Source organism: Oryzias melastigma, linkage group LG4, assembly GCF_002922805.2.
Source record: "Oryzias melastigma strain HK-1 linkage group LG4, ASM292280v2, whole genome shotgun sequence".
Taxonomy (NCBI): domain Eukaryota; kingdom Metazoa; phylum Chordata; class Actinopteri; order Beloniformes; family Adrianichthyidae; genus Oryzias; species Oryzias melastigma.
In genome coordinates, this window is record NC_050515.1 from 14,549,477 (window position 1) to 14,573,541 (window position 24,065).

The 24,065-nt window shown below is 39.0% G+C and overlaps 1 protein-coding gene across 3 annotated transcripts in view; it reads left to right on the forward strand.

Moving 5' to 3' along the window:
• Window positions 1–24,065, forward strand: part of adamts10 (ADAM metallopeptidase with thrombospondin type 1 motif, 10) — a 51,563-nt gene that overhangs the window by 20,552 nt on the left and 6,946 nt on the right. For all 3 annotated transcript variants that reach the window (XM_024279375.2, XM_036211560.1, XM_036211561.1), the window contains exons 10-23: window positions 2,506–2,651; window positions 3,371–3,414; window positions 3,607–3,712; window positions 6,681–6,827; window positions 6,992–7,133; window positions 7,727–7,834; window positions 8,909–9,054; window positions 11,017–11,080; window positions 11,179–11,281; window positions 15,011–15,144; window positions 16,744–16,867; window positions 22,627–22,707; window positions 22,782–22,945; window positions 23,780–23,906. In XM_024279375.2, coding sequence (XP_024135143.1) covers window positions 2,506–2,651; window positions 3,371–3,414; window positions 3,607–3,712; window positions 6,681–6,827; window positions 6,992–7,133; window positions 7,727–7,834; window positions 8,909–9,054; window positions 11,017–11,080; window positions 11,179–11,281; window positions 15,011–15,144; window positions 16,744–16,867; window positions 22,627–22,707; window positions 22,782–22,945; window positions 23,780–23,906 — 1,636 coding nt within the window. The remainder of the gene's footprint in view (window positions 1–2,505; window positions 2,652–3,370; window positions 3,415–3,606; window positions 3,713–6,680; window positions 6,828–6,991; window positions 7,134–7,726; window positions 7,835–8,908; window positions 9,055–11,016; window positions 11,081–11,178; window positions 11,282–15,010; window positions 15,145–16,743; window positions 16,868–22,626; window positions 22,708–22,781; window positions 22,946–23,779; window positions 23,907–24,065) is intronic.

The following is a 24,065-nucleotide window of genomic DNA, read 5'->3' on the forward strand; positions in this document are numbered from 1 at the left end:
CTGGATCAGGTGTGTTTAGCCAATCAGAAGATGGAAAAGAAGAGTTTGTTTTCCATTCAGATGCAATGACTTTGATAGGAAAATGCTTAAAGATAATCTGCAACTTGAAGCTCCTGAGCTCTTTTATCCCTTTATTGTGGCTCTTTGGCTTTAAAGAAAGGCAAAATAAATAATAGATTTGAACACTGTATTCATTCAATTATTGCAATTTTTCAAAGCTAAATTTTATAAATAAGTGTCTTGATGGGCACAAAAATATAAAGTGTATTTTTCTAAATGGTAAATTGGAACTTTGCTGGGTTTTAGTCTGTAAGAAACAAGACCAACTGGCTCTTTTAGTGCTAAATATTACAGACCCCTGGTCTAAAACATGATTAAACAGCTGGTGTTTGATTAGCCTATTAAACTCCATCAACAAAACTAAACCCCCTAAATCTTTAGTCCTGTTTGGTTATTTAGGAGTCAACCTTATTCATGAAACCTTTCCATTATATTGTCAACTGATTCATGTCCCTTTAACATTTTCTAATAGGACTCACATACACAAAATATTGCAAGTTTAAATGTTCTCTGAGATGGATTATTATCATGTTTCTGTCTAAACTACACAAAAAAATTAGATTCTGTTTTCTATAATAGAATAGAGAAACGGTTATAAATAAGTCAGGCAACAAACTGCATTTGATTCTACAAAAAACATGTGGCTCTTGAAAAGAGATCTTGGAATTCTTGTTAATGACTGCCAGAAGGGACACACAGATTAAGAAACAAAAGCTCAGATAATCAGCATTTACAGCTCTTTGTAAATTCCACATAGATAATATACAATCTTGCAGTTTAAAAGCAACAATTTAAAACTTTTATTTTGTTTTTTAATGACCGGATTTGAACCTTTAACACTAGAAGAGCCATTCGGTCTAGTTTCTGACAGATCAAAACCCAGCGAGAGCAGCAAAGTTCCTCCTCAACATTTAGAAAAATACACTTTATTTATGTTTTTGTGTGAAACCATTTGTGTATAAAATGTAGCTTTTAAATATTTACAATATTTAATTACTAAAAATGTTATATTTATAAATTAACAACTCTAAAGATTTTAGTAGGCCCATTGCAGTTGCTGTGTCTTAAACCTGAGTTTTTTTTAACCACTGGTTTTTATCTGCTACTGATCTATCACGATTTGGATAAAGAAATGCTCAGAAAGACATTTTTGATCTTAAATTAATTCTGAAAATGCTACAAGTTCATGTTGAAAACACCAAAAACACGTACGATAACTTAAGTAAGTTAAAAATAAAAGTTAAACCAACTCCTTCAATGGAATTAGCTTAAATGAATGAGAATCTACATGAACATAAGAAAACTGAACTTAGCTTTCAGATCCTCACACTTCTTTTCTTTTTTTTCCAAATAGGACTTTTTATCCTAAAATTACTTTTGATTCTGGTCTGCTGGTAACATCACTGAAGTACAAAGATGTGCATTTTAGTGATTCACAGTTCTCTTTAGAGTTTATGTAGATAAAAGTCTTGTTTGTAACTTATTATTTTATGTAGACATTGATTTTGGTCATATTACTTTCATAGGTTAGCTCAGCAGTTTAGTTCCACAACCATGGAGTCTATTTTCAGTTGTATTCAGCTGCTTCTGCAGACATGTCCACAGACTCTTGTCGTACGATGTCGGGAAATGAAGTAAGACTCCACACTTGACCACTGTGCAGGAGTTCAGCTCATAAAAAGTGCATGACCTTACTTACATAGCTCAGAGGATGACTAAGCCACCTAACTGGCTAGTAAATGACCTTATTAGCTCGCCATTAGCTTGCCATTAACAGCATGTGGCGAGACGGTCCAGCTGGTTTCTTCTGGGATCACAGTGCGGCTTTGAGGTTTCCTCCACAGCAGTCTTATTGGAGAGCTTGTATGATTCATACGTCTTCAAAATAAGCCCAGGAATATCCCTTCCTGATGTGTGTTAGTTATCTGAGCAAATAAAAAGGGGTAAATGTTAGGATCATTAGTGGTGGGCAGTTTTAGTGTTAGTTATTCTTACGCCTAAAGTTTGAGGTCAGGACGGGATTGGGAACGGTGAGCGGTTCTGCTGCTGGTTTCCAGGTCCGAAAAGGCGAGCTGGCCCCGGAAAGGAAAAAGGGGCCAGCAGCGGGCTGAGAGATGAGGGACTGTGGGATGAGAAAATGACTAGTTATGTCACCGCATGCATTCTTGGGTTACGAGTTCTCGCCAGCTGTGGCCAACTGAGCACCCCCCCTTTTCTTTCCCTCCGTGCCCCCCTTAATGCTGTGAAGATGCTGACTTTTCACTGATCAGATCAAGTTATTGAACATAATTTTATTGTCTTAACCCTTATATTGTGTTGGTCAAAATTGACCCATTTTCTGGTGTGTAAATGGGTCAATTTGTATTTGTTAAAGATGCTTCTGATGGTATTTGTCTGTGACATAGGAAACTAGAGCATTTTTATTATTTTGATCCTCTCTGCCAGCCGACGCTGGAGATCAACCATCATGCAGGGAAGTCCTTAGACAGCTTCTGCAAGTGGCAGAAAAGCATCCAGCACCGGAACAGCTACGGCAACGCCATACCAGACAACGGCATCGCTCACCATGACACCGCTGTGCTCATCACCAGGTCAGAAATGCAAAATAACACATTTTCACAATGAGGAATTTGGACCATTTCCTGACAAAGACGCTTCTATTTTCCTTCTGAGGAAGCCAGGAAAATAAACTCGCTGCAGAGAAAGACACAAAGCAAATCTGACAGTGACAGTTTATCTCTCGTTGCTGTTGTTCCAGTTGCAGAAAAACAGAAACAGTGGCTGATACAAATTGAGCACATAAAAAAAAAAAAAACATTATAGCTGTTGACTGAGGAATGTGCAGCAGAAGACAACACAACCATGGTTTGCTCAGAGTCATCTGAAAGCTATTGAACTGAGCAGAACCGCTGACTTGCAAATATTCCCTTGCAAAGAATGTGCTACAACTTAAGCCAAAAGAGGGAAACTGTGGCAGTGTCTGACAATAGATTAGGCAGAAAACAAGTCATGCTTTTTTAAAATGTGGTTTTGGTGGGGAGCCTGTGGGAAGAGTTTGATTTTTGCAGCAGCTAATTTATCAAGCTGAGGATGGAAACTGTCCAGACAGATGACACCTCCGTGACCATCCACGGTTTCCTCCTATTGTTCTTTCAAAGCTATATCTGTCTGCTGCTGCTGCCGTCTGTCCATAACATGTCTGCGTGTCGCCCTCCCAGAATATGTCCATGACAAGTTTGTGCCAAAACCAGCTTCCATAAAAACGCAATAATCTGCAGCTGTTTTTTTTTTTCTGAATTTCTGTCAACAGGTACGACATCTGTATCCAGAAAAACAAGCCCTGTGAAACTCTAGGTAACTCAAACAAATGAACAGACTAATATAGCATTCAGTAAACTGAAACTAAAAATGTCTTTTCTTTTGTAAAAAATGGTATTTGAGCAATCGAAAAGCTCCAAAAAACAACTAAAACAGTAGAATGAAAATGTATCCAATCCATGGCAGGGTTAAGGTTTTTTTTTCAGACAGTGTTCGTGTATTTGTCAGGTCTGGCTCCTGTAGGAGGGATGTGTGAACCAGAGAGAAGCTGCAGCATCAATGAGGACATCGGCCTGGGAACAGCTTTCACCATCGCCCATGAAATCGGACATACGTGAGTAACAGAAACGCTGTGTGCAAAACCAACTCTTGTGTAGCTACCAATAGCTGCGTCGCCATTACAGATACGCGCAAAACTTTAGCGAAACTCTAGAAATGATGAAAAACTGCAATTTCACAGTAACACTGTTTCCATTAAATTATAATTTCATCTGAGAATCTGTCAAACAACTGATTGGTCAGTTTATAACTTGAATAACTTGCAATATAGAAAACAAATAAGGAAAAATAAATTAGAATTATCAAGAAAATGTTAGGAAAAAAGTATCAGGGCAAAAAATAGTTATGACAAATAGAACGACTGAGTAAGAGCTGTTTATTTCTCTTTAGAAGTTCGTGGAGTTTTGGCTTCTTGGAGCTACTTCTTATTTAGGGAGGAGTTACTCAGTCCAGTTCTCTAAAGACCAAGGAAAGGCAACTTCAGGCCTCGAGGGCCACAAACCTGCATATTTTCCAACATACCGTGCTCTGGCGTGTGCTAATTGGGTGGACACAGCTGAACCAGGTAATCAATCACGAGAGGGACTGAGATATCTGGAAATCATGCAGAAAGTGCAGCCCACGAGGCCTGGAGTTGCCAGTCCCTGCTATAGACACTCCAATACGTACATAGATGGTTGATGGGCAGTGGGGGTGGGCTTACCACAACTCAGAGGTGAATATCCTACAGACTCCTGCAGCTCTGCAGAAACTGCTTCCTAGAGAACTACATTTTTTTTTAAATTTTGGTTAAAAACTGCAAATTCATCATTAAAAGACCACTGGGAATGATTTTAAAATAGATCAAAATATGATCACAAAATGTAAAACTCAGTCTCAAAAAACTGAAAATCATATGAATATTTTAGTTGGAAATTTAAGATCTTTTGTCTAACATAGTTGCTCTTTTATTAAAGTGACAGAAACAAGTAGTGAATCATCTCAAGCTTAATTTATTTCTGCTGGAAACTTGCTAAAACTGACAACAGTGACAATGCAGTTTAATAAAAACTAGTACAAAAAGGTTAAATGGTTGTTTCAGATAATTATATGAAAATGTAGTATATTCTTCATGTCCAAACTGAGAGATTTTAAGTGAAACCAGTGCTGAATATTTCAGAAAATGTGTTCCATGACCCAAGAATGTGGTTAGTTTGCTGTTGTTCGTATTTCAGTCTCCAGTGCTGTTTGCAAACCTTGCTTCAGCAGTTGGTATAGACATCAAGTTTTCTAATGGTCTACATGGGTTTTCAAGTATTCACGCTCAGGGGCCATCTTATCACTGCGGCTAGGAAGGGATTTTTTTCTTTATAATAAACATGTGCATACTCACAGCTTTCTGGTTTCAAAAAGCTGTTTTCACTTAAAAAAAAAAATGTTTGGCTCTGCAGTATATTGTTTAAATGCAGACTCCTCTGCAGAAAGGAAAAAGCATAAAACTTCACTGTGTTTCAAACTAGTGTGAAAGTTATTTAAGACCTGGGTGTCATTTTTATTTGTTTTCTCATCATTTTGAGTTAAAAAAACTAACAACTTAAAGCTGGGATTTAACCTAATTTTCATTCATGTATATATTTTTTTTCTTGTTCTATGTAGAACTTCCCTCTCCCCTTTTGTTTCCTTCATCCTCTCATTCAGAAAATTTGTCCTGCACATTTTCAACCTCACTTTGGATCTTCTTCTTAAACATCTGCTTAATTTTTCTATGCATGGTCTTTTTTATTTATGTTTTTCTTTGAAATAATTTGCTGCTTTAATTTTTGGATGTGCTGGCTGTTTGTAAAATCAAGGGTCCGCAACCCTCGGGACGCGGTACTGGTAGCCTAACCCGGTGCCTGATGGAGTACCAGACGCGTTACCGGACCCAAATAGTTACCAGACACGGTATTGGACCCAAACTGTTACCGGATGCAAGCAGGGCTCAGGTTAGGGTACCGGTGCGCTCCCTGTCCTGGCACTGGACCGGTTCCGGTTTGCGGCCTGGAGGTGGGGGACCCTTAATTTAAAGGGAACAGCCAGCATGTAAAAGAAAAACGACGAATTGGGGACCCCCAAAAAGTGGCCCAGAGGAGTCCCAAACGTCAACCTTTGACGACTTGAGGATGTGTTGTTACGGAGGCGCAGACCGAGAGAGAGATCCAGAGCATTTAATCAACATGCCGATGCATCGCAGCTTGAGTGTCAATTTTTTGTTTTTTCTTTCATAAGCGACAGCGGCTTCTGACGTGTGTTGATCCGCAAAAACAGGCCGCACAGCTGATCTCTTTAGCCAGAGCGGCGTTCCGCCTCCAGTTCTTTTATCAGAACGCCACTTCGGCTTACTTTCACCCCTGGTTAATTTCCAATCTGACTGAGCTCCAGTTCGCTCTGAGTTTCCTCAGTCTGGATAGACTCCATGCTTGAAGCGGAACAACTGGACCAAAAGGGCCACCGTAGATGGGCGTTTAAAGTGAAACATATTGCTTCTCACACTGTTTTCCTGACAATATATTTTATAAACATGTATCAGCATATCTTATTAGTCACCATCTCCTCATTATCCATAAGTAAGAGTAAGTGTTGTGCCTGACATTGATACAAATGTTCAAAATTGGTCAGCAAAGTATAAAGTTTCAGTAAGTGGGGTATTCCAACAAAGGTTGCAAAGTTTAGGATTTTCATTATTCTTTCTCTGGTTGCTTTGCCGCACCCTCATAACTCCTGGCCAATGACTGAGGAGATCTTAAGTCACGTGGTTTTGTTTACAAGATTTGGTTCAAAACAGTAATGTCCAGTTAAAATGCAGCCTGAATACAGACCAAAGGTTCAGGACTCGATCCAGACCAAATTAAGTGAACTTTCCCAGTCTGAATACAGCCTTATTCTTCACATTTATTCTACGTTTGGTGCATCTGTTTAATTTTTTCATATTCAGTATTTATTTTTGCGCTCTCCCTGCTGCCACATCCCACTTGTCCTCAAAGTGTTGCCGTTGTGTCATTTAGGTTTGGGATGAACCATGACGGAATGGGGAACACCTGTGGGCCTCGTAGTCAAGAGACCGCCAAGCTGATGGCTGACCACATCACCATGAAGACCAACCCGTTCATCTGGTCCGCCTGCAGCCGCGATTACATCACCAGCTTCCTGGAGTAACTAAGCCATTTTTGAAATACCACAAATAAATCAGTAATGAGAGCTCTAAAAAAAACTGCTGTTGATAGACGGTAAAATTTGTTTAGTATTTCTCAGACCAAAAGACTCACCCTTTAGCCTGAATGTTTAAGCATCCTTTCGTTTTTCTTTGGTGTTCCAGCTCGGGTATGGGCTCCTGCCTGAACAATGTGCCGCTGAAGCAGGAGTTCGTGTATCCCACCACAGCACCAGGCCAGGCCTACGATGCAGACGAACAGTGCCGCTTCCAGTATGGGATAAGATCTCGGCAGTGTAAATATTCAGTGAGTGACTTTTTATTCATTTACATACTTCATTTTTTGAAATGTTGGGGTTAAACAAAACCAATTTCCAGATTAACATCTGCATCTTTCTGCATTTTTGCCTGGTTCCTGACACCGTCTTATACACGGTCTTTTACAAGGATTTTTGTGTCAACATATACTGTCACATCTGTTACTAAAACCCACCCTCTTCACAGAATCATAAAACACTCACCTGTCTGTTTTGACCTATTCAAATTCGGTCCGTTTCACTAGAGTCCACACAGCTTTTTCTCGTGTCTCTTTTAAGTCTGTAACATCTTCCAGTACTTTCACAGAATAGCATTCTTTTTATTGCTTGGTCAAATTTTACAAGGCCAGTTTCAGAATGCACATCTGGAACAGCCAGCTGCTTTATAGACACGTTATTATAGATACTATGTTGTCACAGCATATGCAGACAATAAAACGTAACCCCATGTGTGTAAGGCAAAGCTGTGAAAGAAAAAGTGGTAAAGCTTGAACTACAGTTCTGGGTCTTCACCACAATTCTTGGATAAAACCAGTAAAATCCTTTTTTTGTATCATCAACGTGCTTGTGCTCCCACTCACAGGAAGTCTGCAGTGAACTCTGGTGCATGAGTAAGAGTAACCGCTGCATCACCAGCAGCATTCCCGCTGCAGAGGGAACCATCTGTCAGACCAACACCATAGAGAAAGGGGTAAGCGTCACTGACGGTGTTACTATGTGAGGTTACAGTTTAAAGTGAACGTTTTTTTATAAATCGGGTTTAAGGGAATGCTGCTTGAGTAAGGGCTGCACGGTGGTGTAGTGGTTAGCACTCTTGCCTGACAGCGAGAAGGCCATGGATTCTAAGTTTACATGTTCTCACAGTGCATGTGTGGGTTTTCTCCCGCAGTCCAAAAATGTGCATTTTAGGTCGGTCGGTCTCTCTAAATATAATTGTGTGTTTTGATGTGTGACCCTGCGATGGACAGGCGAACCATCCAAGGTGTACCCCACCTTTGCCGAACAGTGGCTGAGATAAGCTCCAGCAACACCATGACCCCGAAAGGGACTTAAGTGGGTTCGGAAATTTGCTGGTTGCTCAAGTAGGAAGCAGTACGCACTTTTGTAATCAAATTTGAGCTGTATATAGAGAACTGGACTGAGTGACCCCTCCCCCTTCATGTTTCAAATAGGAAGTACCTGCTGGTCCCAAAAAGCCAAAACCCCATAGACATCTATTGATAAATAAACTGCTATTACTCAGTCCTTTCATTTCTCAGATGCAAAAGATGCTTCCATAACTGTTCCTGCTCTGCTACCTTTTTTTTAAATGTTCTTGCCAATCCTATTTTTTATATTTTTCTGTAGTGCAAGTTATTTAGGTCATAAACTGACCAATCAGATGCTTTGAAAAAAGTAGGTGGCTTTAGGTCCAACATTCAAAGCATTTGAGGCCGCTTTCAGTTGAAGAGGTGTGGCCTTCTAACATGCTCACTCCTGATTGGAGAAAGGGGTTCCCATAGAAATGTAGACTCGTTTAGAACATTTGGCTCAAAGTAAGCTGGCGGTGTACATATTACGGAGAAATGGCAACTGAATCCACTTCAGTTTGTTGGAACCAGAAGTAATTTCTGTGTTTGATGTCTGACTCTCTTTGTCCAGTTCTTGATATACAGTCAAAGGTTTAAATAAAACTGGAAGTGTTCGTATTTCTGAGAACAGTTTGTGTACTGCATTTGCATTTGTTTATAACTGAGCGTATGTTTATTGTATTTTTATTGTGCAGTGGTGCTACAAGAGGATGTGCGTGGCATATGGGACGCGTCCAGAGGGAGTAGATGGAGGATGGAGTCTATGGTCACCCTGGGGGGAGTGCAGCAGGACATGTGGGGGTGGCGTCTCCTTTTCTGCCAGACACTGTGACAGCCCCAGGTACAGATTTAGGCTACAATCCAGGATTTAGACCAGGCCAGAGCGCTCTTTGCTTTGTCCCATAGTACTGCCTATTTGGAATTTTAACCCTAACCCTTCTAAAGGTGATGTATGTGCGGAGTTCATGTTGGGTCTTGGTGTTTAATTTTGAAAAACTGCAAACTCTATGGCTTTACCGGTTTTTAATGATATACCTACCTGTTTGCTTCCTTCTTTTTTGAAGGCTGTTGCAGTTCAGCTACAGCAGTGTAAAAAGAACTGACCCTATCTTTAGCATAGCAGTGCACGGTGCTGCTTCTGAAATGCACTCTTATTTAGAGTTGTTACATCTATTACCTAAAATGAGTGCTTATTGGCCACTTTAGCAAAGACTGCAGCCACGCCTGGTGTGTCTGGGCCTTAAAAACTGCTTCATAATTCACAAAGAAGCAGACTTTTTGTCTTGCATGGAGAAACATGTCGTTTATCTTGCAGCCTCTAAAACAGGGATAGGCAACTTTAATGATGGGGAAGGCCACAATTTTTCTTCATCACTATCAGACAGGACTGCACACTTACATTACTGAGATAGGAAAAAAAGGTACGGTTTTAAATTAGACCAAAATCTTTGTAGACTTTATTTATCAACCTGATGTTCTAGAAAACTGCTGTTTTCTAGGATGTAGTTTCTGCAAAGCCATAGTAATTCATTAGAAATTTGCCTCCAAGTTGTGTGTGGCACTGTTGGTGCAGAGTAAGCCTTCCCACATTTCCCATCATCCATCCGTTTACACACCTCTAGTTTACAGCCCCTCAGAACCCCAACCAGAAATTACTGGTGCAACCAAAATGGCGAGCAGTTTTTAGCCAGCTTGAATGAGTACATGGATCTATTTGTCTACAAGTGGATGCATCAGAATGGAGCTTGTGGCCTCTATATGTCACAGCTACAAGTCATTTTTTGTCTGCTCCTGATTTACAACAATTTTGAGTAAAGAATTGTTATAAATGTAATTTAAATCATAATTTTATTTAAATATGTCATCCGTGATGACAAAACTGCCACAAGAACATATTAAAACACCAAAAACACAGTTTTAATTGGAGTAAGTCTGTAAGGTGAGCAGAGTCAGAGCGGGTTAAGTATCTGGCTGAGGGAATCTTTCTCCTTTTTTTCTGCAGTTGCTTTAGTTAGAACACATTTTTTGTGTGTCAAGCATGTGGTTTTCTCTTGGCTCAAAAAACCGTAACAACATACAAATAATTTGCATTGTTTGAATTTGTGGCACACTGAGTATTTTTTTTTTTTACTCCAGACAAAATATTCTTCTCCCTTTCCAGTATTTAATAAATTAATGCTTCAGCATTAGTACATTTGCTATGAGTAGTGAAGCCAAAAAATAAATACATTTTACATGGCTTCCCTTTATCTTTTAGGACTCTCAGGACAGAGCAAATACATTCACAGACAGAAATATAGGGATGATGGATCGTACCAATCGTTTGCATTCAGATTTCGTCAAAACAGTTGTACAGAATTTAACCAAAAGTCTCTCCTGGAAGCCCCACACAGAAAACATCAATGGTATTCTTAATCAGAAATGTTGAAAGCAGCAGTGAACCATGAATAATCACAGAACAAATAGTCCTGTGAGTCCCAGTCACCAGATGTCTCATCTTGAACTGATTAAGCTCCAAATGGATTGACCCAAATCTGAAGACAGCAATGTTTTCCCCGTTTTTGTTTCAGAGCTTCGCTTTGCATATTTTGTTTGGCTTCGCTCGGCTGAACGACGTGGAAGTACGGTTCCAGCAGCCAGTTCTTAGTGGCAAATTCATTTTTTCAAAAAACCATCCCATGTTGTGGATCAAGAACTGTTATGTTTAGATAACATACCTGCAAAAGAAAACCACATTCTGAGACTTGAGAGGTGGTGATCATTGATAAATTTTACTCACTGCCCAGTTTTTGTTTCACTGCAGGCCAACCATCGGTGGGAAGTACTGTCTGGGGGAAAGAAAGCGCTTCCGGTCCTGCAATATTGATGTGAGATCTCTATTGTAAACATCACTGAATTCTCTGGTTAAAAAAGGAAACATTCAGAAGGATGTCTTTAATATTATTCTCGCGTTTGTGTCTTACAGGAGTGTCCTGCGGGCTCTCGGGACTTTCGGGAGATTCAGTGTTCCGACTTTGACAACATCCCCTTCAGAGGAAAATTTTATACTTGGAAGCCTTACAGAGGAGGTGAATACAAATGTTCTGTTTTATTTTTTCATTTCTGGTGAGGCTTTTCTGACCACAGAAAAATAGATATTTTCCTCTCATGTATCACTTATTAAATGTTGGTCAGTTAAAATGTGATTTTACAGCTTCATACAGGGGTATAAACTTTAAAGCATTACAGAATCAAGTTTGAATCAGAATATGCTTGCTCCTACAGGAGTAGAACATATAAAATAACGTGTTTGAAATTTTGAGATTTAGAAGGAGTCATTGCTAAACAGTAATTTTTTACCATAAAAAGGCACTTTTTTCATTCATCCATATAGACAGCCATCACTTTAAGACAGCGGCCTGTGTGTGAAAACAGTCTAGAACTTGCAGAACTGCTAGATCCATCCTACAATAAAATGTGCATTCCAAAAGCACAAACTGGGATTGCCTTTCGGAACACTTTTTAGGGACGGTGAGGTCTCAAGTGGAATCCCACACAGAATCTGAGGTCTGCAGATTCTGAGATGGCGGAAGCTGTTAGGCATCACTATTGATGTCTTAAGTTTTTTATCAAATTAGCTTATTTTGCCCAAACTATCTCTTGAAAATTTTGTGCCAGTAGAGAAACCCAACTTTGGTTTTTCTGGCTGTCATGTTCTGAGTTTATGAAAGTAAGAGATAAGAAGCAAAATTGACAGGAACTTATATGATCAATAAATTAAAACATGTATATAAACAGGAAACATTCCAAAATCATGACATGGAAAAAACTAAAAAGTGACTAAAACAAAGAATTTGATCAATAAAATGTAATCAGATGAATTAAAAAGTATCTGTTGTGATTAATAACTTAGCATGAACATGACAAGCAGGAAGCAGCAACACATAACAAATATTTCAACAACAATTTGAACACAGAAATACTTGGAAATGCAGTTTTAAGCAAAATTTTCTTTATGTCCTGTATTATCAAAAAAATGCCACAAGTACATGTTAAAAACACCAAAATGTATACAAATTTCATTGGTGTGGGTCTTTAACAGGCCAAAAGCTAAATTAGGTGAAGAATTTAAACAGCTAAAAACAATACATGGAACTAATTAAGGGAAAACCTGATTAAATTTAGGAAAATTGAGGAAATCAAATGCGTTTTCCTTATTGAGGAAAAATCCTGAATAAATTCTTGTATAAATTTAACAACGGTAAAGGCTGTATTAGTTAGTTTCATCATTATTTTTGGGAATTTAAATGAAAATTTAGAGGTGATTCTGTTGAATTAAACACAGACTTCAGTCTCAAATGAATATGAAGATTGATGAGATAAGAACAGAGGATGAGTTGGACGTAGAGACAAGCGAGTCCACACCTGATGACAGGAGACCATATGCAGGAGAGAACAGATGTGAAAAAGAAAGACAGCTGTGAAGTGTGTGAGTTTATCTAGATATTCTTTATTCTGTCTGGTAGGCAGATGCTAGCGCCAGAAATTCACAGACGGAGATTTTTTCATGCAGGAATTCTTGCTTCTGATGAGGAGTGAATGCTGAAACTGGACGTGGAAGATAAATAGTCTCAACAACGTAACTGGTTTTAATTGGGCGGCATTAACATAATGACTTGCAGAGATGGTCAGGCGTCCAATTCAGACTTCAGGCAACAAGTTCTCCTTTCATCGAGTCAGCTGATTTTACAATAGAAATTCCTTGCAGCTGTTAACACGGGATCAGTGCCAAAGTATCTGCTGCATTTTAGGGCCAGATAACACCGCCCAGTTCCTTCTCAGTCCTCTTAAACCCTCTCACTGTCCGTAGATCCTCATTGCAGCGTTCCTTCTCTTTTTTTGGTGCTCAGATCTCTCCATATCTACTTTTATTTCACTCAGCATCACACATCACTCAATTTTACCCCGAGGTGGAAACCACTGGCGGTCCTCTTTTCTCGGCTCAGACAGCCAAGGACAGTTCAATAATAAAGTCTTTTTTTCTTTAACTGCAGTGGATTTTTTTTTCTTCAAACCAGCAATTTTCTATTACTTTTCCCAATGCACCAGCCTTCACACTACAGAAAACACACCCTGCTAACACACACTCCTGAAAGCTACTACTGCCCTGCCAAAGCTCAGCACCATGGGAATTGTAGTTTCCCGTGGTCTGAACCCTTCTTCTCACCACTACATGCTCCCTCTTTCTTTCCAGCACAAGCTGTACCTGCTTCAGAGCTGCCAGCACAAACAAATACAGCCCAGACGGGTGTTGGACGGCCTCAAAGCAGGGGAACTGTTGGAAAACTTTACAGAAAAATGAACATTTTTTGGTAAAAATAAATGTGTGAATGTTCTCATACTTAGACATATTGCCATCTTTATTAAAACCTCCGTATTTAATTTCCTCATACTTCTGGAGCTGGTTAGTAAAATCCATGCACAGATGTTCATGTTTGTGATGCTCAACTGATGAAATTTTGGATTTTTCCTAGTTTTAAAGCTACATTTCCTATGATCACTTCCCAACACTTCATTTGGGTATCTGTTCACTCCCCATTTCTACATTTTACTTTTACACTTTGCAGGTTTTGTTTGGTTCATTTAAAATGTGCCTCTTTTTCAAAGTGTAGTTGAGCGTCATGTTTGGTTTGGATTCAGGAAGGAGCGAACAGATCAGTTTGGGATATTTGTGTGAATCCTCAGAATTCACATTATAGTGATTCTTCAGCTCCCTTCCGTTTTCTTACCCAAGTTTTTTTTGACATGTTAAAAACTAAATTACACTTTATGCAATTTCCTCAATATTAGTAACAAAACTTTAAGCATGTTCAGGGCATTATTGCTTGTACTTTTGGTATTTGTAATTTTCATGCAATTTCTTAATTTCTGTTTTTTTTTTTTGTGTTAAGCTAATATATTAGCAACTTGTTCTTTTTTTGGCTAATTGGGCATCCACTGAGGTTTTTAGAGATAATTTGTAGTTAAGCTAATACATTAGCAATGAGTTAGCATTTTTAGATAATTTGCCGCTAACTGAGGTGTTTTGGACTAATTTGGAGTTAAGCTAATATTTTAGCAACATGCTAGTTTTTTATGTTAATTTGACATCTACTGAGGTTTTTTTGGGCTAATTAGCAGTTAAGCTAATATAGCACAACGTGTTAGCATTTTTAGATAATTTGGCATCTACTGAGGTGTTTTGGGCTAATTTGGAGGTAAGCTAATATTTTAGCAACGAGTTAGCATTTTTGGGCAATTTGGCATCTAATGAGGATTTTTGAGTTAAGCTAATATTTTTGGGTCTATGCAAATAATTTGAGCACATTGTTTTAGCAATTTCTTAAATTGCCAAAGCATCTTCAGCGACCACATTCAGCAGAAAGCATTCACATGAGCATTATCGCAGGTAATGCAAATTTTCTAGTTTAAGTTAATGTTTGGTTTTTCATGTAGAAAGAAAAACCAAACATTTCTGTTTCTTTTTATTTTGTTTTTATGTTGTACCATAATTACAAAGAATTCCATCTTTGAGTAAACTGATGCCTGAAAGCAGTATGTTTAAAACAAAACATTTAAACAGGTGTTTCTTTTAAACGCCTCTGTTTCTTATAATTTATTCATTTTTTTTTTCTTTAAAAAATGTTGCAACTGTGTACATACATATAATAGTTTCAAGGCCTGCTGATATACAGCATATTTGCATTTTTTTTCTTTGTGCATATTAATATGAACACATCTTGCATGTTGATCCAGGGTCTCTGTGTTTCTGTATCCAGGTGGAGTGAAACCCTGCTCCCTCAACTGCCTTGCAGAAGGGTACAACTTCTACACAGAGCGTGCCTCTGCTGTCGTGGACGGCACGCTGTGTCGAGACGAGTCTCTGGACATGTGTGTGAGCGGCGAGTGTAAGGTAAGCTGATAATTTCCCCTTTTTAAACACATCCGTTCAGGTGCTCAGATCACCCAGCCGTACACTTTTTAACCAGCTCAGACGGGGAAAATAAAGACGTGCATGAATCTAGATGTTTACAAGTGGATGCATCAAAATGAAGCAGGCCAGGAAGCTCGTGGCCTGAATATTGTAGTTTCTTTGTCGCTGCAGCAGACCAACTGCTCTTGATTCACAACGATTTGAATAAAGAAATACCCAGAAATGCAAATTTAGGTTTTATTTTCTTGATATATGTCCTCCATCATGAGAAAATTGCCACAAGAACTTGTTAAAAACACAACTTTCATCATAGTGGGTCTTTAACGCTCACAACAGTTCCTCAGCAGAGCAATAGTTTTCTTTTTTTTCCAGGGGCGTGATGGTTAACAAATGTGGCTGATTTGCAGAGCAGTTAAAAGATATCATAATAGTATGCCTCAATATAAGCTTCTCAATATAAAGTCTCAAAAGTTTCTTAGAATCTGAAGCAGAGGATCTGTGCTCATTAGGAGAGAAAGATTTTGCTCATTAGCTCCTCTTTTCCCCCCCTTTTCTCCTCATTTCTTTATCTTTTGTACTCCTACTCTTGAAGGAACCCAGTGACCCTCTGGCTCCGCCTGCTCTTCATTTACTGCCGTCTTATTATCTTTCCTTTCCTCGTTTCTTACACTCTACGTCACTCTTCCACTCTAAAGAACATATCTCGCTTTTCCTCCTCCTACTGTATGTCTTCTCCTTCTGCAACATGCTGCTAGAAAAGTCTGAAAACAGCACAAAAAGTTATAAAATTCTGATGTACTTGGCAACTTTTTTAAAAAAGTACACCAGCTGTTTGATTGGCTTTACTGGATAATAAAAAGTCTAACTCTAAAACCAAACCAAAAATGGCAAAATCATTTAAATTGTATTAACTAACAATGAGAATTACTTTCCTTTTCCTTTTTTTTAAACTAGAAATGGTTGATTTAACCCAAAACAATAGTGGCGAGAGACAGAAAATCCCTAAATGTAGTTGTAGTATGTTTTTCCACCAGTTCCTGCGAGTTCCTGGAAGAGTTTTATACACGTAGTTTCTAGAAGTGGCCTGCTTGTTCTGCAGCTCTTAAAACTTTATTAAAACACGGCTAATTACGGTACAAAGCCAATAGTTTTCATGCTTGATCCAGATGAGGCAGAAGGAATAATAATTGCTGACCTCATTAGCCTTCACTACAATAACCAAGTGTGAAAATATGAGACCAAAAGCAGTCGTCATTCATTTTTCTGTGCTTTTGTTTAAGTTTGGTTCACTGTTAAAGAGTTTGAGTGGAACCACCTGCTTCGCTCATCATGAACTTTATTTATGTCGACAGCTATGAGTTTAGCAACCAAAGAGCATTATGTCTGCACTGGATCAGAAAACACATCTGGACTTGCCATCTGATATTTCTGTGTTTTGAAAAAGCGGTCTGGAAGACATTAGGAGGTAATTCGTCAGCAACGGCCTCTGACACCCCACCCCCCCGACTCACCGACTGCGCCTCCTTCGCCCATAACCCCGCGTGACCCTGCAACTCTCTTGTCTCTGGCCTCCTGCAGCACGTAGGTTGCGATCGCGTCCTCGGCTCTGATGTTCGGGAGGACCGCTGCAGGATCTGCGGGGGTGACGGTAGCAGCTGTGATTCCGTGGAGGGTGTCTTCAACGACTCGCTGCCTGAAGGAGGTGAAGAGCTGAGACACTTCTTTCCATTATTTCACATATTTGTCTTTTGTGGGCGAAAACGTCAGCGAGTTCTCCGAACAAGTAGCAGACTTTGATCTTCATTTAATTAATAAACAGTGGAGAAAAGGGGTTTGTGTCTTAATTTCTCCATTGGAACATTCTGCACTTTTTCCAAGAACTGGATAGTCAAAGTTATGCAACATGATGTTCTGGATCCTAAACTTTCTAAAGTCTAGATTGTAAGCCCACCTTTTAACAAGCCATTTACAGTATGAATTAAGATGGACGAAGCGTTCCTCAACCATCATTTAAATGTCTGCAAATAGCAGCACCTGCTTCTCCACACTGCAACAGAGCTGCCCTCCATCCATATTTGAGGCATTTTTACTTTAACAGGTTTAGTAAATGTGACAGAATATAGAGCATTTAACAGCTGGGCTCTAAACTATAAAACTATACTCGGATAATAATATACTTGTGTGAAGTAAACTCACTTTGTGCTATTTAAATGAGAGCAATCTAAATGAGGGCGATAAATTGACTTTAGTTGAATGGTGAAATCAACACAACAACTATGGGTTTATTCAGACTGGACACGATCAGAATTCATTTCCCCAAAACAAATTTTCAGTCTGAATACTCCCAAGTGGACCCTGGTCCGCGACCAGGAACTGCCCTCTGACCCATCTATCGAGGTGGTCTCGGTTCGTTCCCAATCGGACTGAGCTCCGGTTCCTCCGAGTTCCCTCAGTCTGCACAGGCTCCGTGTTTGGAATGAACCAATTTGACCCAAATGGCCACCGTAGCCGGTCATTACCGGATGTAAACAGAAAGGAAGCAGCCAAAATGGAGCAACGACACAGCAGGTTCATTAAAACAACCTTTAACTTGATACACATCGCTTCTCACACTGTTTTCCCAACAATCTATATGTAATAAACACTTATTATCCTGCCTTCTTATCCTTCTCAGTAACCACCTTGCAGCATGCCTCTGTTGTACACAAGTAGCAGTAAAAAGTGTTGAACCTGAGGTTGATACAGGCATTCATAAATAGTCAGCGAAATATAAAGTTTGAATAAATGAACTATCCCGACAAGGATTGCAGAGTGCAGAAAGTCCATTATTCTTTCTCTCGTTGCTTTGCCCCGCCCTCATAATTCCTGGCCAATGATCTGGACCATCTGATTTTTCCAGTCTGAATACACCTCAAAATGAAAATCATAGTGAAAACAATATTTTTAGGCTACTTTCAACTTTAAAAACAGCCAGAAATACTCTCCTCTGCAATAAACACACCAATTTTAAAAATGCAATATAATAGAAAAAAAAACTTGGATTGGGGGGGGGTCATAAATTTTTCTTTTTTAATAAATTGTGAACATTACCAAAAAGCTTAAAAAAAGTATTTTTAACTTTTAGCGTCCAAGCTGTTTTCAGTTTGTCATTACTTAAGCTACATTCATACTGGCCTCAGCAACATGCGTTCAGTTCACTTCCAATGAAAAGTCCATGCAAAAACGACTTAATGTTTCTGGCTTTCATGTTCAAAACTCTTGCATTCATGCGTAGCTGCGCAAGTTTCTGGGACCGTTTTCAGGCTCTACGTACAAAACCTTAACGTTATACACATTGAGGTTAAACCAGTTGTACTTTGACCAATCGGGGACTCAGAATTGGTGATGTATGGATGGCATCCCCTTTAAATCGCGGAAGTACCAACTGTTGAAACATTGATCGTGGAGGAGAAATTATTAATTGGATGTTGTGTCCGGTTGGAATTATATGACATTAAGTCTTTCATATAACCGAAAAGAGCTGGAAAAGAAAAAGCAAGATTTGCTAGATTTCCTCCGATTTGATATTTCACACCAAGCCTCTTCTAACTGTAGGTAGTAGACATATGCAGGACAGTCCAGTGTTAACACTTTGGGCTAAAAGCACATTCAAGAATGTGCGTCACACATGTAGTGAGTACATTGCATAAGTCTATTTTACCATGTGTGAAGGGCAAAGAGCTCATTTTCAGGGTGTCCCTTGTCCTTTTGGACTTTATTGGCCCTGCTGAGACATCTGCTCTGGCAGTGTCCTTCAGAGATGACACCGGGCTTCTGATTATTGCAGCTTTGGTGCTTTGTTTTCTTCAGCTATGCAGCTGGCATAGCCCACAGAGGTGTAGCTAGCCAGCTTTCAGACCCCTCTTCTGATGGCTCTTGGTCCTCAGTGCGGTTTCTGCAGACTTCTTACCAGTTTCCGTACAGCTTCCTGTCTTATTGAAGTTTAGCTTCTTAAATGCGCTAGATCCCTAGTGTTGAATTGTTAGATACATGCTTCAGGTAGCTGAAACATAAGAACCAACGTGGAAAAGCGAGGCTCTGCAGAGGACCAAGTCCTGATGATGGCATCACAAGAACCAATGCGGAGCAGAAAGGCAATATTGTTAAGGTCTGTGTGATCAGATAAGAGTGAAGGTGTAGACTATACAGTGGTGTACCATTCATGAAACTTTGGAATGTCTTATGTGATGCCAAAGCCTGATGTCGGTGCAGTAATACTTTCTCCTCAGAGGAGTCCAGCTTTGGTCTGGTTTATACTCTGCAATTGCAAAAAGACAAACTTTGAGCTGTCATAGAGTTCTTCTACTACAGTGGTGCTAAGATCTGTAACAGCAATAAAGCAAAAAAATGAGGCCACAATACTAGAAATTTTCACATTTCAGTTCATTTAGAGGAATATCCACAAGTTTAATCCAAAAAATAGAACATTTGTTGCTAAAAATCAACTGTTGAGGAAAAAAAGACTTTGACAACAATTAGATCCAGGGTGAGCGTCTACATGGGAGGTGAGCAGCAGGCTGATGTATGCTTCTCCTTTGGTCATGCAGAGACACGTGGCAAACAGATTTAAGTGAGGTCCAGCCTGTGTGGCTTGAGGTCTTGTTACTGTCAGATCTATTTTGGGTCACTTTTTTCCCCCCAAAACACAAAGTGTCAACACCGCCTTTCTCCTCTTGAATCCATTGGTGGGGGCACACCCTATGCAGGCAGCACTGCTCTGCACCACAGAGACAATCTTTGTAATGATTAGAACTTGCATGTTTCGAAAAGGATGCTACCATACATCACTGCCAAATCTGAGTCCTGATTAGTCGAAGTTTGACTGGTTTAACTTGTAATGCATGTTCAGAGGCCTTTTGTTTTGTATGTAAGCCCAAAAACAGACAAAAATCTTGTGTAGCAACACATGAATGTGAGAGTTTTAAATGTGCAAGCCGTAAATGCGCATATATACTTTGGCGGAATTGTTCAAAAGTGCCTCATAGGACGAAGAATTCAACGGATTTAGTGATTTGATGTGATATAAAGAGTTGATTTGTTAGCATGTTCTTTATTCTTTGGTTATCTTGTTCATGTATTGTGTTAGTATTCTAAATTCCTTCTATGTTTCCTAAACCTAATTAAGCATCAGTGAGTTACGGGAGTCAAGCATGCATATATGGGATGTGAACCACATTCCGTATTATGATTTGCGTTTCAAAAAAATGTGTCTGTTAAAATATATTTCTCAAAAAAGTATGACAAATATAGGATTTCTTTTTATTTATTATGTTTTTTTTTTGCTGCTACTATTCCAGAGTCTGAAAAATGTGGTTGTTTAAAATCCTCTCTCTGAACTAAACTAATGTTACTGTATAGAAAAATCCACCTGCATCCCGTGTCCCAGTGTCTCAATCAGAAGTGAGTTCCCAATAATGCAAGTAAAATTAACTTTTTTTTTATCTTTAGAATTTCACCAACTTTGCTTTACTGCTTTGTATTTGGTTTGTTTTTAACAATAAATAACAGTACTGCAGGTTTGAAGAGGTTTTGGTCTTTTTAGCCACACAAACATCCAAAAGTGTGGTAGTTTTGATAAAATAAAGTTATATGTATCCACCCACCCACCCTTGTAACATGATTTTGCTTGGGTTTCAACATCGCTGACTAAACACAGATAGTTGGAATGAACCATTCAGCTGTCAGCTGATCTCTGGTCAGTTCTCTGCCAGGTTTAGGAGACCTAACTGGCAGGAAACTGGCTGGGAAAGGCTATTCCAACCACAGCATGCTCCCATCTCCAACCAAGCTAAAGTCCAGCCACATGACTGAAACCTTTTTCTGTTCACAAGTAGATTTATAGCCAGCAAAATCACTCAATCATGCCTACAGCAAACGTTTGATATCACAAACTGCTAGAACTGTCTGCCAACGCTCGTTTATCTGCCTAAGTGATTTAAAGAATCCCTGCAGAGTTTCTGACCTCTAGCAGTGCTTTATAGCTGTTTTTTATGTGCAGCTTGTTTGTCTCAAACATGCACACATCCGTGCACCATTGTTTTTCTGTAATGCCAAATTTTTTTTGGACTTGCTATACAATGTGGTGGAAGGACAGAGCAGAATCGGACTGGATGGTTGTAAGCGAGGCAGGTGTAAAAGTTTTTTTTAAGTCTTTTAAAAAAGGTTTACAAGTTGTTGACATCATTTGCTTTTAGGAAAACACACGAGAAGGTTTTTTAATTATCTCTTAAAACTAACTACCCGTATCAACCACAAAAATAGGCAGTTCATGAAACTTCTAAACAGGATATGAAAAAATACCAGTTATGTTAAGTTAGTTTTATACTAGAGCTGGGTGGACAAAATCGATTAGTTGATCTGAATTGATGTAAGCTCAAGATTGATCGAACGCTATTTCTTCTGGAATAAGGTGTGATGCTATAGCGCGATCGCCACCTAGTGGCCAAACTGAAACGGGCTCTAGGAGAGTCAGAACAATGAGAATTCTTGCAACTCTGTGTTGACAATCTCTATATTATTTCACTGGTAACATTTACAGTAAGTGAACTGTATCAGATTCATGTGAATATCTTTAAAACAAGTATAGATTAGTGATGTATTCCTAAACAAATGTGTCTAAATGTGTAAACTGTGTAAACTCAGAATTGAATCAAATTTAATTGAGTGGATCGAAAGAATCAGAAAAAAAAATCAAATCTATCCAGGCTCTGGTGAATCGAATCGAATTGATTCTGGAAATTATTGGTGATGTTATAAATGTTCCTCCACCATTTTTTTTATTTATTATGTTGCTATCAATTTATTGGGATTTTTAATAATTCTTGAGTCCAGTTTAGAAAAGAAGGCCATGTGTTTCTAAAGAGTCAAAGGTCTGCCTCTTCCTCGCTCTCTGCTTACAGCACATTTTCACTGATCGCTCACAGAAGAACCCTACCTTCTTGCTTTGAGCTCTTTCAGTAGAAATGAGGCAGAAAACCCGAACTTGCACCTCTCAAAGCTCCGCAGAGAGATCACAAACTAGTTGTCACTGAAAGGAGTTCGGTTCTACCACATTTTTTTAATTCCCTTCTTCCTCCTGCGAGCTTAAGTTATTTACAGGGCCACGTGGCCTTCCTTTCCTGCCGTCTGGACAGCAGAGCGGAGCTTTCAAAGGGAATGGAGGAATGGTGGAGGTGAAGTGAGCAAAAGAAAAAGGGCAAGAGATCAAGATGGAGGGGAAGGAAAGAAAAACGAGAGATAACTTTTTTTGGAAAATTTGTAGACTTGAATAGAAAGGCGAGGACAGCTGCCCAGGAATGTGGCTGGAATCTGAAGCTCCTGCTCAGTTCATTGGCATCCCACTGAGCTCAGCACTACTTAGACGTTGCTTCACCAATTCCCAGTGAAACTAACTTAACCCACCTTTTATTTTCTGTCTCTTAGGTTATGAAGAAGTGGTCAGGATTCCTAAAGGATCTGTGTTTATCCACCTACAAGAGCTCAACATGTCCTTAAACTATTTAGGTAACAGAAATGTTGTTACTGAATGAAACATTTGACGGTATGCTGATTCTCTCAAGTGTCCCTTTTGGTTTCAGTGCTAAAGAGTAAAAGTGACCAATATTTTATCAATGGGAAGTTGACCATTGACACACCACGGAGATTCAACGTTGCTGGAACCATGTTCCACTACAGACGCCCCACTGATGGACCAGAAACTCTAGAGGCGCTGGGCCCAACTAACATCACTCTCATTGTTATGGTAAGAGCAGGTGGAGTCAGTTCAACCCTTTATGGATGTTCAGAAAGTCTTTAAATGGTTCCCTAGGCGAGTAAATCAATAGAAAAAGATGACCTGTTTTCTCATGTAAGGGTGATTTACAGTCACAAAACTGGAATGAAATTTACCCAAAACAAAGTGTAGATGAGGCCTAAGAATATTTCTTCAAAGTATTTGAATTTTTGTATGAGAAAAATTTGCCAGTTAAAAAAGAAAATAAAAAAAGTAATTTCCATTGTCTGTGGGTTACTAAAATATTGCGCAAATTTTAATCAAATACATTTTTCTCCATATCCGATCATCAATTTTTGTTCTCATTGAAAATGTGTGAAGGTAATACGGCTGCTTTTTTGATTATATATGAATGAACATTGTTTCTTTGCTAAATTCACAATTTGCACTTTTGCTATATTTTTTAAAATGTTTTGTGATTTTTATTTATTTTTTATTTTTTTCCACAGCACATTGTATTCTACAACCTGATTGGCTGTAGATCTGATTGGCTGTAGATCTGTGCCGTGTCTGCTGTACAGAATTTGTGCAGCATCCCAATTCTACGTTAATCTTTGTTTTCATTCTGTAATATTGAACTAAGAGTTCTCTGAAGGCTTGACATGTTAAAGTTTAAGAAAGAAAAGAGTGAAAATGTTTATGTCTGTCTGAGAAAAGTGGTTTATTGTTAGGGGTTCACAGCTTTAAAACATCTATAATAATTGGAAAAATTGAAAAAAGAAAATTAAAGGAAGAAGATTTTTAGTCCAGTTGCAATGAATGGACTCTAGATATGCTAAATCTTTAGTTACAAATGTTTTACAGGTCCTGGTGAGGGAAGAGAACCCAGGGATCCACTATCGTTTCAACCCTCCACTCAACAGGGATCCTCTGAGCGGCTTCTCCTGGTTCTACACCTCCTGGTCGCGCTGCTCTGTACTGTGTGCTGGAGGTGAGAAAATCCTAAACTGTGTAAACAAAAATAAGTTACACTCCATATTTATACATTTTATGAAATTGTTAAATACAATGGCTGAGTGTTTATCCTCTAATCTTATTTTTCTTTACATTTATCTGCTGTTAATTTAAAAGGGAGGATCAGCACGTAAAG